Source organism: Ranitomeya imitator, chromosome 3 (genome assembly GCF_032444005.1).
Source record: "Ranitomeya imitator isolate aRanImi1 chromosome 3, aRanImi1.pri, whole genome shotgun sequence".
NCBI classification, from domain to species: Eukaryota; Metazoa; Chordata; class Amphibia; order Anura; family Dendrobatidae; genus Ranitomeya; species Ranitomeya imitator.
The window spans coordinates 713995791-714008163 of NC_091284.1; the positions used below are offsets into that span (position 1 = coordinate 713995791).

The following is a 12373-nucleotide window of genomic DNA, read 5'->3' on the forward strand; positions in this document are numbered from 1 at the left end:
TCTCTCTCTCCCCTCCATCCCCGAACAGAAAAGCTGGTTTTACACATTGCAAATCGCTACAGCGCACAAGCGACAACATGGCGATAGGCGTCCACGCCCCTAAGACCTAAGTCATCACTCTGCCCACACTCCTTCATTGGCTGAAAAAATGGCGCCAAACGCGTCACACGAAACGCGATTTTGGCGCGAAGATCGCCGACCGCATGGCCGATCCCACACTAGGATCGGGTCGGGTTTCATGAAACCCGACTTTGCCAAAAGTCGGCGACTTTTGAATTTGTCCGATCCGTTTCGCTCAAGCCTACATATCACCATACTGCCCCTAGACAGGGGAAGACTGGTAATAAAGTCTATGGACAAGTGAGTCTATGGCTTTTCGGGAACTGCCAAGGGCATAAGTTCCCCAGCCGGCTGGCTGTGTGAGTTTTTAGAACTAGTGCAGACCCCACACCAGAAATGAACCTTTTAATATCAGAACTTAGAGTAGGCCACCAAAAGATCTTAGCCACCGCCAGGCGCGTGGCCGAGATACCAGGGTGAGCCCTAAGCTTGATTTCATGAAACTCCAGCAGGAGTTTAAGCCGAAGCTGCAATGGGACAAACAAATTACCCCCTGGCTTGGCAGCAGGAGCCAGAAACTGGGCCCCCTCAATCTCCCGTTCCAACTCAGACGAGACCCCTACCAACACCACCTCAGGAATGAAGGACGGTGGCTCAGGGGGAGACACCGGATGAAAACTGTGAGATAAGGCATCCGCCTTGATATTCTTTGACCCTGGACGAAACGTAATAGTAAACTGAAAACGGGAGAAAAAAAGCAACCAACAGGCCTGTCTGGGCATTAGTCTTTTAGCAGACTAGATATAAGATAAATTTTTATGGTCGGTAATTACGGTGACCAGGGGACTGGCCCCCTCCAAAAAGTGCCTCCATTCTTCAAACTCCAATTTGACCGCAAGAAGCTCTCTATTGCCTACATCGTAATTCCTTTCGGCAGCAGAGAACTTCCTGGAAAAAATCCACACGGCCTGAGGTTAGTTAGAGTGACAGTCCCATGGGACAGCACAGCACCCACCCCCACCTCAGAGGCGTCCACTTCCACAATAAATGGTTTGGACGGATCTGGCTGTACCAAAACTGGGGCGGTAGTAAAGCATTTCTTTAGAGCAGTAAAGGCCTCTTTTGCGGGCGAGGACCAATTTTTCACATCTGCACCTTTTCATGTTAAATCTGTTAGAGGTTTGACCACCTGCGAAAACCCCAGAATAAATTTATGGCAATAATTGGCAAACCCCAAGAAGCTCTGGAGCCCTTTAAGATCTCGGGGTTGCACCCAATCAGCAATAGCCTGCACCTTCTTGGGGTCCATCCAAAAACCCTCACAGGACACAATCAACCCAAATGGCATGACTACATTTTAAAAAAGTCCCTCGGACATGAGGTACGCAGTTTTCCATTCGTCCCCCTCCCAGACCCTTATCAAATTATATGCTCCTGGAAGATTCAGTTTGGCGAACCATTCAGCCCCTGATAGTTGGTTACATAAATCAGGAATCAACGGAAGGGGATACATATTCCGAACTGTTATCTTTATTAAGTTCATGAAAGATGAAACAGGGACGTAAACCGCCAGCTTTTTTTTTCAAAACAGAACCTCACTGCCACAAGTGAGACAGAGGGACGTATATGGAGCGTCCCCGTAGGGCAGTGGGGTACTCGGTACCAGGTCCTTCGGTTCTCAAGGGGGATGTCATGGTGGCTGACCCGGTCCATGGCCCTCGGGAAGTCCGTTGTAAAAGGGAAAGGTCTTTAAAGGGGAAAGGTTCGTGACGCCACCTGTGGTATTCGGTCAGGATGACCAACGCTGCTTAGGGGTCCGCTGGGGTGATGTTATGGCAGCTAGATGGTATACCTTCCCACAGGTGAAGTGTGTCCCCAGGGCTTCCCAGAGTGTAGATGGTGGATGGTGTGAGGCGCAGTGAAGAACAAGGACACAAGGTTGCAGTCTCTTTACCTTTTACTGAAAGCTTCAGCATCCACAGTCCAGAGCACAGATCACAGAGCAGGCAGAGTCCAGTCAGTTTGGATGCAAATCCAGAGTCCCCTTATCCAGGTGGAAATCAGTAGCCTTCCTCTAGCGCCTGGGTGTTGTAGTACCTTACTGCAGAGCATCTCATAAGGTCCTCACAACTATTGTAGATGTTCTAGATGTTGTCTCTCTCTGTCCCCCAGTTGGATAGGACAAACCCATATGACTGGTGGCCTGAGGCTTTTTACAGTGACTCTAGCACGCCCCAGCCCCCACAAGTTGCCACCGTGCCTCCTGGGTATAGTGCGGATCAGTAACTTGAAATTAGCTGTCCTGCCGGTCTCTGGAGCAAGGCATAAAGGACTGTTTCTCCCTCGGTGTTCCACCTACCGGATCCTGCACCTCAGAAGGAGGCAGCCTATGTAGGGAAGAACTCCTTCTGGTTTCCACTCCTTTTGCTAAGACTTCGTTTCTCACCCTCTACAATACAGTTTGCTGTTCGTGTCTCTTTCTCTGGAGCTGCCGCATGTGGGGCAAGCGCAGCTCCGTGGCCTTCTGTCTAGGCTTCTGACAGGATCCCACCCCTGTCAGGGACCAACTACCTGAGCAGAGCTCAGATAGCAGCTAACTGGGTGAAGCCCAGCCAGCTTCTGCCTAACTTCCTATCCAGACTATTAGTTTTACCTAATTACGAAGAGTGCCCTAACAAATAGGAGCATACTGTAGCTCCCCCTGGTGGACTGGAGTATGAATTGTGTTGCCTGTTTGTGATACCTGGTAAAGAGATCTCCTTTATTACCTTCAAACGTAACATCACTCCCCCCTAGAGGAGAATAATATTACTGCAACGACCAGAACCCTGGGGCGCTGCATATATGTCCCTTGCAAAGACTTTCTGCAATATAATCTTTCATAGCTAAGCACTCCGGGCCAGACAAATTAAACAGATGGGCTTTAGGTAGTTTAGCCCCGGAGACTAACTCGATGGCGCAATCAAAAGGTCTATGTGGCGGCAACATCTCGGCCTCGCTTTCTGAGAACACATCTTCGAAGTCTATCAGGTACTCTGGAATACCTTTCAGCTCAACAGATGGCACAGACACAGATTTTTCAGGTTCAACCAACAGTGCAGATTTATAACATAATTAAGAACAATTAGACCCCCATTGAACAATCTCCCCTATTTTCCAATTAATAACTGGGTTATGGCGTTGTATCCAAGGCATGCCCAACACCAACCCCGCTGGCAAATTGTCCAGAACTAACCAACTTAAATTTCCTCGTGCGCAGCGCCCACTCTGAGCAAAAACAAATCAGACATAAATAGAATTCCCTCTCTCGTGAGGGGGGAGGAATCAATGACCACCACCTTGATTGGGGTCTAGAGCCTAGCTGTCCCTATCTTGCAGCGTGTGACCAATTGGGAGTCAATCAAATTGATGGATGACCTGCAGTCCACAAACGCTGTAGAGAAAAAAAAAACCGTCCACTAACAGTTACACCTGAAGCAACACCTTACAAAATGAGGAAAAATGTAATTGCGAGTCTGAGTAGTCTCCTCAATAACTACCCCGACCTAGTCATTTCCCGCTGACGGGTCGACGATGGGCAGGAAGGACACTCCTTCCAATGTCCAGCTACACCGCAGTAAAAGCATAACTGCTTTTCCCACTGGCGTTTTCTCTCCTTTTACTTTCAGGTGAGAGCGCCTACTTCCATGGGCTCAGGAACAGTCTCTTTTCCACTGGGAAACAACTGAGTCTCCACCTGCATCACCCCCCTGGCTCGCAACCTGCGGTCCATCCGGACGGCCTGAGTCATGGCTTCCTTGAGAGAGTTTGGTGGGGGGTGTAATGCCAGGGCATCCTGCAGCCACTTTGACAGGCCCTCGGGAACATATATGATGAGCCTGACCGAGTGCGATTGGCAGAGGACATGGTGATGAGTGTCTGTCAGGGGAAGCACTTAGCCAAGTGGTTCTGTACTGAGTTCCGCCGCTGGGCCGCAAAGGTCTCTTGGGATGATGAAAAGACCAGAAGACAAACCCCCTGCACAGTCTCAGTGACATTTTCATCTGTTCAGATAAAGACTGTATGGGATCCATAACCCTCCCCACAACACGTGCCCCTAACTCAGCAGTGAAACAGAAATAACTTAGTGGTCAGTGATACTATCACAGAGGGAGTTGAAAGTGACACTCACCGATGCAGTCTCTCGTGAAGACAGGACCTCAAGAGAGCCACAGGCTCCCAGGAACGCAGGGCAAGCGAGATTGGAGGGAGATTGTTTCAGGCCTGACAGGACCCGAATCACCTGACTGCTGGGGGGGGGGGGCGTGGCATAGGAGCTGACAAAAACTCATAGAAAGGTAACTAAAGGACAGAACTACCAAGGGGTACAGACAGAGGGGATAGTAGGGGCGGCCAAGCAGAGGTCAATGCCAAATGGACAGAGAAAGTACAGAGACGGAATCCAACAAACAGTATCCAGAGAACAGACCGAGTCAAAAACCAAGAAACCAGGCAAACCAGCACACGGCACAAAACACACTCAGGGGTCAACACACTTAGCCAAGGTCGGAAGTATCACTGACAAAGGAAACTCGCAGATAGAGGCTATAAAAAGTCCACCCAGGATCAGTGTGAGGCTACAGGAATTACCCCTTGAAGAACCGACCCAGACAAACCATGACAAGATGTAAATCCAGCCATAATTTGGTAGAGGCAAAAACGGATTAAAAATATAGGAACAATAGAGCATAACATTATATCTTTGTGACCAGTTTGTCATGTAAGTGTTTATTATTTGCAGTTCCTCTTTCTCCTCTCCGGTCACGACCACTACATATTCTTGAGGAAGCCACTCATGTTCGGGTATCCACATGTAAGTCTCCTATTATTGATTTTCATTGTGCAATGTAGAATAAGTGTAAAATATAGACATGTTCTCTGTATTTTGTCTGTACATTCATGGGACTGGATGATGTTTTTATAGGAAACATCACTAATGTAATTTGTGGACTGCTGTGTATGGAATTACACAACAGCCAAATAGTTAAACAGCATTGCTAGCCTCATGAACACTCTGGACTTAAATTATGTGTCCAGTGGCACAATATTTTCTGCACTGTTTTGATTAATAGGAGAGCAGACTTGTCCAACTCTCAGAGTCCATCTACTTCCAAGATCTCACACTGCTCTGTATAAGCTGCAGCTGTCAGTCAATCTTTGGTGAACAGACTGAATACCTGAATACACTTGGACTTATGAGCTCTTTCACTCTATTTTGAAAAAAATGTTTTTAATAGTAGGATTATACAAACATTCTAACAGAGATTTTTACAGTAAGTACACAAGCCCTTCCAGGTAATGTCACATCTGGTACATTCACCTCAGGGCAGGTGATAATTGATCTACAGTAAACAAACTAAAGAGAATCACTTTCTGTTTTGTGGAAGAAAATAGTAAGGCCTCATTTATATATGGCCCTAATATAGCTGAAAATTAGACCCAACCACTGGTCTAATGAACTTTGAATTTCAGCGATCCAGCATTATGACTCTGATTCAGGCTTATATTACATGATCCACCTCAGCCACTCAAACTGTGAAAGTTCTTTCAAAGTTGAGTCAAACACTGCATGGCATGATTTATCATTTTTTGGGACTTGCACACATTCTGAGAGTGATCACGCGAAAAGGAGTTTTTCTTCTTTTTCCGCTTTGGGACAAGAAGTAATTGCACCTCCTAGTGTTAATTTAGTGGAGATGTATATTTTGGAAGGCTCCTTATTCAATAAGCCTTAAGTGTCAAACTCAAGTCCTACTGGCCTTGTCATTCTGTGCGGCCCGAGAAGCCAGGACGCACTTTAACACTGCTCCGATCAGCTATCAATATAGAGAAAGCAGAGAGCCGGTCGGAGCAGTGTTGCATTGTGCACGGGAGCTCAAAATCTTCGATGGCAGAGCCCAATGTGCTGGTGGCACCTCCACAACTAAGTACTGGATGCATTCTATGTCGAAACAGCCAGTGCTTAGCAGAGGGGGCAGAGATGACAAAGGAAGCTGATGCGATCTATGAATCTGAGCAGAGAGTTAAAAAGAGGGGACGGCGCCAGCACAGGAAGCAGGTACAATCTTTGTCAGAGTGAACAGTGTACACCGTGAACGCAGTAAGCCTGCACAAATGGTGAGCACAGTGATCACAGTCAGCATGCACAAACGGTGTACGGAGTAATCACAGTCAGCCTGCACAAACGGTGAGCGCAGTAATCACAGTCAGCCAGCACAAACGGTAAATGCAGTGACCACAGTCAGCCTGGACAAACGGTGAATGCAATGATCACAGTCAGCCTGGATAAACAGTGAATGCAATGATCACAGTCAGCCAGCATCCCTGTTAGCCCTACTATCCATGGACAGCTCTCTTAGCTCTACTACCCAGGAACAGCTCTTTTACCTCTACTACCCAGGGACATCTCCCTTAGCTCTACTACCCAGTGACAGCACTTTTAGCTCTACTACCCAGGGACATTTCTGTTAGCCTTACTACCCATGGACAGCTCTCTTAGCCTTACTACCCAGGGACAGATCACTTAGCCCCATTACCCAGGGAGAGCGCTATTAGGCCTCCTACCCAGGGACAGCTCTTTGCCCTACTACCCAGGGAAAGCTCTCTTTGCCCTACTACCCAGGGGGTGCTGTCTTTGCCCCAGTACCCAGTTAAAGCTTTCTTTGCCCTACTACCCAGGGAAAGCTCTATTAGCCCTCCTACCCAGGAACAACTCTCTTTTCCCTACTAGGAACAGCACTCTTATCCTCATTACCCAGGAGCAGCCCTCTTAGCCCTATTACTTAGGGACAGCGCTTGTAACTTCCCTACCCAGGGACAGTGCTCTTATAGTCCTGCTACCAAAGGCACAGCTGTCTTATAGCCCTGCTACCTAGGGACAGCTGTCTTATAGCCCTACTACTCAGGGACAGCTTTCTTCTAGCCCTGGCCATTCTGTGCATTGCAGTCCATGCGCAAACCGTGTTGCATGGATGTCTGCATGAGCCCTTACAACTACAAGTGGCCCTTTGAAGTCACTTATAATGCTGATGTGGCCCTTGATGAAAATGAGTTTGACACCCCTCCAATAGGCTGATTACAAAATGTTCTCCTGGGAGTCTGGTTCAAAGAGCGAGTATGGGAGTAAACATTCAATTTATCTGTAGTCCTTCCATAAGGGCTTAACCCATCACATTGGAATAATTGGGGAAATTTAGTAGGAGTCGCACGCTTGCTAAGCTTGTTTAGATTTCTGGAGTGCATTTTTAGAAAATTGGCATAAAGGTAATGATAAATATCCGCTAAAAACTTTGGTCAAAGAACGTTAGCGGCTAGCACGGTCGCTTTGCAGTGCTGGGTTCAGATCCAACCAAGGACACAATCTGCAAGGAATGTGTATGTTCTTCTGGGGTTTATGTGGGTTTCCTCTCACATGCCAAAGACATACTGATAGGGAGTTTAGATAGTGAGTCCCATTAGGGATGACAAGATCTGTAAAGTGCTGTAGATTATTGGTGCCGTATAAGTGAGTAAAATAAATAAGTAAAAGAGGTACCGGTAATTACAGTGGGGCAAAAAAGTATTTAGTCAGTCAGCAATAGTGCAAGTTCCACCACTTAAAAAGATGAGAGGCGTCTGTAATTTACATCATAGGTAGACCTCAACTATGGGAGACAAACTGAGAAAAAAAAATCCAGAAAATCACATTGTCTGTTTTTTAACATTTTATTTGCATATTATGGTGGAAAATAAGTATTTGGTCAGAAACAAAATTTTATCTCAATACTTTGTAATATATCCTTTGTTGGCAATGACAGAGGTCAAACGTTTTCTGTAAGTCTTCACAAGGTTGCCACACACTGTTGTTGGTATGTTGGCCCATTCCTCCATGCAGATCTCCTCTAGAGCAGTGATGTTTTTGGCTTTTCGCTTGGCAACACGGACTTTCAACTCCCTCCAAAGGTTTTCTATAGGGTTGAGATCTGGAGACTGGCTAGGCCACTCCAGGACCTTGAAATGCTTCTTACGAAGCCACTCCTTCGTTGCCCTGGCGGTGTGCTTTGGATCATTGTCATGTTGAAAGACCCAGCCACGTTTCATCTTCAATGCCCTTGCTGATGGAAGGAGGTTTGCAGTCAAAATCTCACGATACATGGCCCCATTCATTCTTTCATGTACCCGGATCAGTCGTCCTGGCCCCTTTGCAGAGAAACAGCCCAAAAGCATGATGTTTCCACCACCATGCTTTACAGTAGGTATGGTGTTTGATGGATGCAACTCAGTATTCTTTTTCCTCCAAACACGACAAGTTGTGTTTCTACCAAACAGTTCCAGTTTGGTTTCATCAGACCATAGGACATTCTCCCAAAACTCCTCTGGATCATCCAAATGCTCTCTAGCAAACTTCAGACGGGCCCGGACATGTACTGGCTTAAGCAGTGGGACACGTCTGGCACTGCAGGATCTGAGTCCATGGTGGCGTAGTGTGTTACTTATGGTAGGCCTTGTTACATTGGTCCCAGCTCTCTGCAGTTCATTCACAAGGTCCCCCCGCGTGGTTCTGGGATTTTTGCTCACCGTTCTTGTGATCATTCTGACCCCACGGGTGGGATTTTACGTGGAGCCCCAGATCGAGGGAGATTATGAGTGGTCTTGTATGTCTTCCATTTTCTAATTATTGCTCCCACTGTTGATTTCTTCACTCCAAGCTGGTTGGCTATTGCAGATTCAGTCTTCCCAGCCTGGTGCAGGGCTACAATTTTGTTTCTGGTGTCCTTTGACAGCTCTTTGGTCTTCACCATAGTGGAGTTTAGAGTCAGACTGTTTGAGGGTGTGCACAGGTGTCTTTTTATACTGATAACAAGTTTAAACAGGTGCCATTACTACAGGTAATGAGTGGAGGAAAGAGGAGACTCTTAAAGAAGAAGTTACAGGTCTGTGAGAGCCAGAAATCTTGATTGTTTGTTTCTGACCAAATACTTATTTTCCACCATAATATGCAAAAAAAATGATAAAAAAACAGACAATGTGATTTTCTGGATTTTTTTTTCTCAGTTTGTCTCCTATATTTGAGGTCTACCTATGATGTAAATTACAGACGCCTCTCATCTTTTTAAGTGGTGGAACTTGCACTATTGCTGACTGACTAAATACTTTTTTGCCCCACTGTATGACCACATCTGTGCATTGTATACTCACTCTAAGGTCACATTCAAATGTTCAGATGTTCAGTATTTGGTCAGTATTTCACATCAGTATTTATAAGCCAAAGCCAGGAGTGGGTGAACAATACAGAAGTTATGATATGTTTCTATCATACTTTTCCTCTAATTGTCCCACTCCTGGTTTTGGCTTAAAAATACTGATGTAAAATACTGATCAAATACTGAGTATGTGAATGTGGCCTTAAAGGGTACCTGTCATGTAAAAAAAAAAAAATATTAACCTGGTGATATGGGGTTAATCGGCAATTTAATATAATTCAGAAACTGCCTGGCGCCCTCACTAAGAGACCCTCATTTGGGAAGAAATTAACTTTTTTCCTTCCAGTAGCCTTAGGATTCTTATCATAGTGGTAGGCAGACACGGCTTCAGTCACCACTCAGTACATAGTGAGAGGGTGCGCTGACCATACCCCGACACTGACTGATGCATGATTGCTGAGCCACCTATCAGATAATGCCAGGGTATGGTTACAGTTGCTGCTCACTATTTATTGCGCAGTGACTGAAATCGTGCCTCTATAACTAAGCCGGTGGATGCCACAAGGAATAAGGTTAATTTCCTCCCAGCAACAAAGGTCTTAGAACGCTATTAAGCTGCAAATTAACCAAATATCTGCATTAATAGAGTTTTTCTTTTTACATAAGATGTTCCCAAATCATACAAGGATTTAATTCATTAAAAAAATATACAGTCATGAATGAAAGTGTTAGCACCCTTGAAATTGTTCCAGAGAATTAAGTATTTCTCCCAGAAAATTAATGCGATTACACACGTTTTGTTATACACATACCGTATATACTCGAGTATAAGCTGACCCGAGTATAAGCCGACCCCCCTAATTTTGCCACAAAAAACTGGGAAAACTTAATGACTCGAGTATAAGCCTAGTAGGGTGGGAAATGCAGCAGCTACTGGTAAATGTCAAAAATAAAAATAGATAAAAATAAAAGTAAAATTAATTGAGACATCAGTAGGTTAAGTGTTTTTGAATATCCATAGAATCAGGAGTCCCATATAATGCTCCATAACGTTTATGATAGGCTCCATAAGATGCTCCATATTAAAATATGCCCCATATAATCGTGCATAAAGGTTAATAATGGCCCCATAAGATGCTCCATAGACAAATTTGCCCAATACAATGCTGCACAAATGTTGATTATGGCGACATAAGATGCTCCATAAAGATATTTGCCCCATATAGTGCTGCACAAACCTTGATTATGGCCCCATAAGATTCTCCATACAGACACTTGCCCTATATAATGCTCCACAAACGTTAATTATGGCCCCATAAGATGCTCCATAAATATATTTGCCCCGTATAATGCTGCACAAATGTTATGGCCCCATAAGATACTCCATACAGACACTTGCCCTATATATTGCTGCACAAACGTTATGGCCCCACAAGATGCTCCATACAGACACTTGCCCCATTTGCTGCAATAAAAAAAAAAAAAAATCACATACTCACCTCTCCGTTGCTCAGGCCACCAGCACTTTCAATATTCACCTGACTTTGTTCCGGTGCCGCTCCAGCTTCAGCGTCTTGGTCTCATTTGACTACCTCTCAAAGCTCATCAAGAGAATGCCAAGAGTGTGCAAAGCAGTCATCAAAGCAAAAGGTGGCTACTTTGAAGAACCTAGAATATTAGACATAATTTTAGTTGTTTCACACTTTTTTGTTAAGTATCTAATTCCACATGTGTTAATTCATAGTTTTGATGCCTTCAGTGTGAAATAGTCATGAAAATATAGAAACATCTTTAAATGGGAAGGTGTGTCCAAACTTTTGGTCTGTACTGTATATAACAAAAAAATATGTAATTGTAGTAATTTGCTGGGAGAAATACTTAATTCTATGGAACAATCTCAAGAGTGCCAACACTTTCGGACATGACTGTACGTATATAATATATATGCTAAAACCAATGTGTTTATATTGTTTTTTTAGGTTCAGAATATTCAATTAATTTCAGAAGTCCAGCTGCCACATGGGCCTATGTGCAGAACCTAAAGGTGATAGACAATCAAAAGAAATTAATGGAGTTGTCTCGGAGTTTAGAGCCATCCTGAGATGTCAGTACAATAATTCTGGAATTAATAATGGTGTGGAAGAGCTGCTATAGATTGGACAATAACTTAATCCCTGTATCAGGGACAGAGACTGACAATGGACCACAGCCAGTCCAATATTTGGACTATTCCTATGTAGAATGTGTACACTAACTCAAACTACCCTCCACTCCAATGATACTGTATACAATATTTCTCCGAGATTTCCAAAACAAGACAAGATACAAAGTTTTGAGGCTTCATAATATCAAGTATCGGGGTAACATACAGTATGTACACATGAACACATGTTAAAAATTATTCTTGACTTCTACTAAGGAATTCATTGACTTTTTACAATTGTATGTGTGGTCAACTGTTTTGGCCAAACTGTATTTTATTGTATTTTTTTAACAATATTTTATCTTGTTAACTTAATATTGGAATAGTTTTCTGATCTTTTGTTCGGCTTCATGCATGAATGTATATAAAGGAGAATTGTCTGTGCTGGTCTTAATGACTACCGTAAGTAGAACTATAGCATTTGCAATTCATTTTGTTACATATTTTACTTAGAGAGATAATACATACAGTACTTTTCTGATATTGTAAGTAGAGAATGCTGGTTAATGGAAAAATGAAAAATAAATTTCAATCATAAAAAGCAAGACTTCAAATTACAAGGTTGTATTTAGCCATCACTTTTCAAACAGTCTTATTCCATAGAACATCAAAATCTCTGTTCCACAACCACTAAGTATTACCCATAAATAAATGGATGTATTAGATTATTATCATGAATAGATATGATCAAATCTTGTGAAATTCAAATTTACCAGGTTCAACACATTTTAAAAAAAATAATCAAGAAGTACTGCAAAGCCTCGAATTGTCGAAAAGACATATGTAGCACTCTAGTAGGACTATATTCAATCTTTTTAACACATATACAGCCTTAGCAATGTGAAAGTGACCTCACTATTGATAAGGATGGTAACCATGTATTAATTAG

The 12373-nt window shown here is 43.9% G+C and overlaps 1 protein-coding gene across 1 annotated transcript in view; it reads left to right on the forward strand.

Annotated features, from left to right (window-relative positions):
• RAPGEF3 (Rap guanine nucleotide exchange factor 3) overlaps positions 1-12044 on the forward strand; it is a 158440-nt gene extending 146396 nt beyond the window's left edge. Inside the window, exons 27-28 of the mRNA XM_069758690.1 lie at positions 4841-4912; positions 11261-12044. Coding sequence (XP_069614791.1) covers positions 4841-4912; positions 11261-11382 — 194 coding nt within the window. The 3' untranslated portion in view covers positions 11383-12044. The remainder of the gene's footprint in view (positions 1-4840; positions 4913-11260) is intronic.
• The last annotated feature ends 329 nt before the right edge of the window (positions 12045-12373 follow it).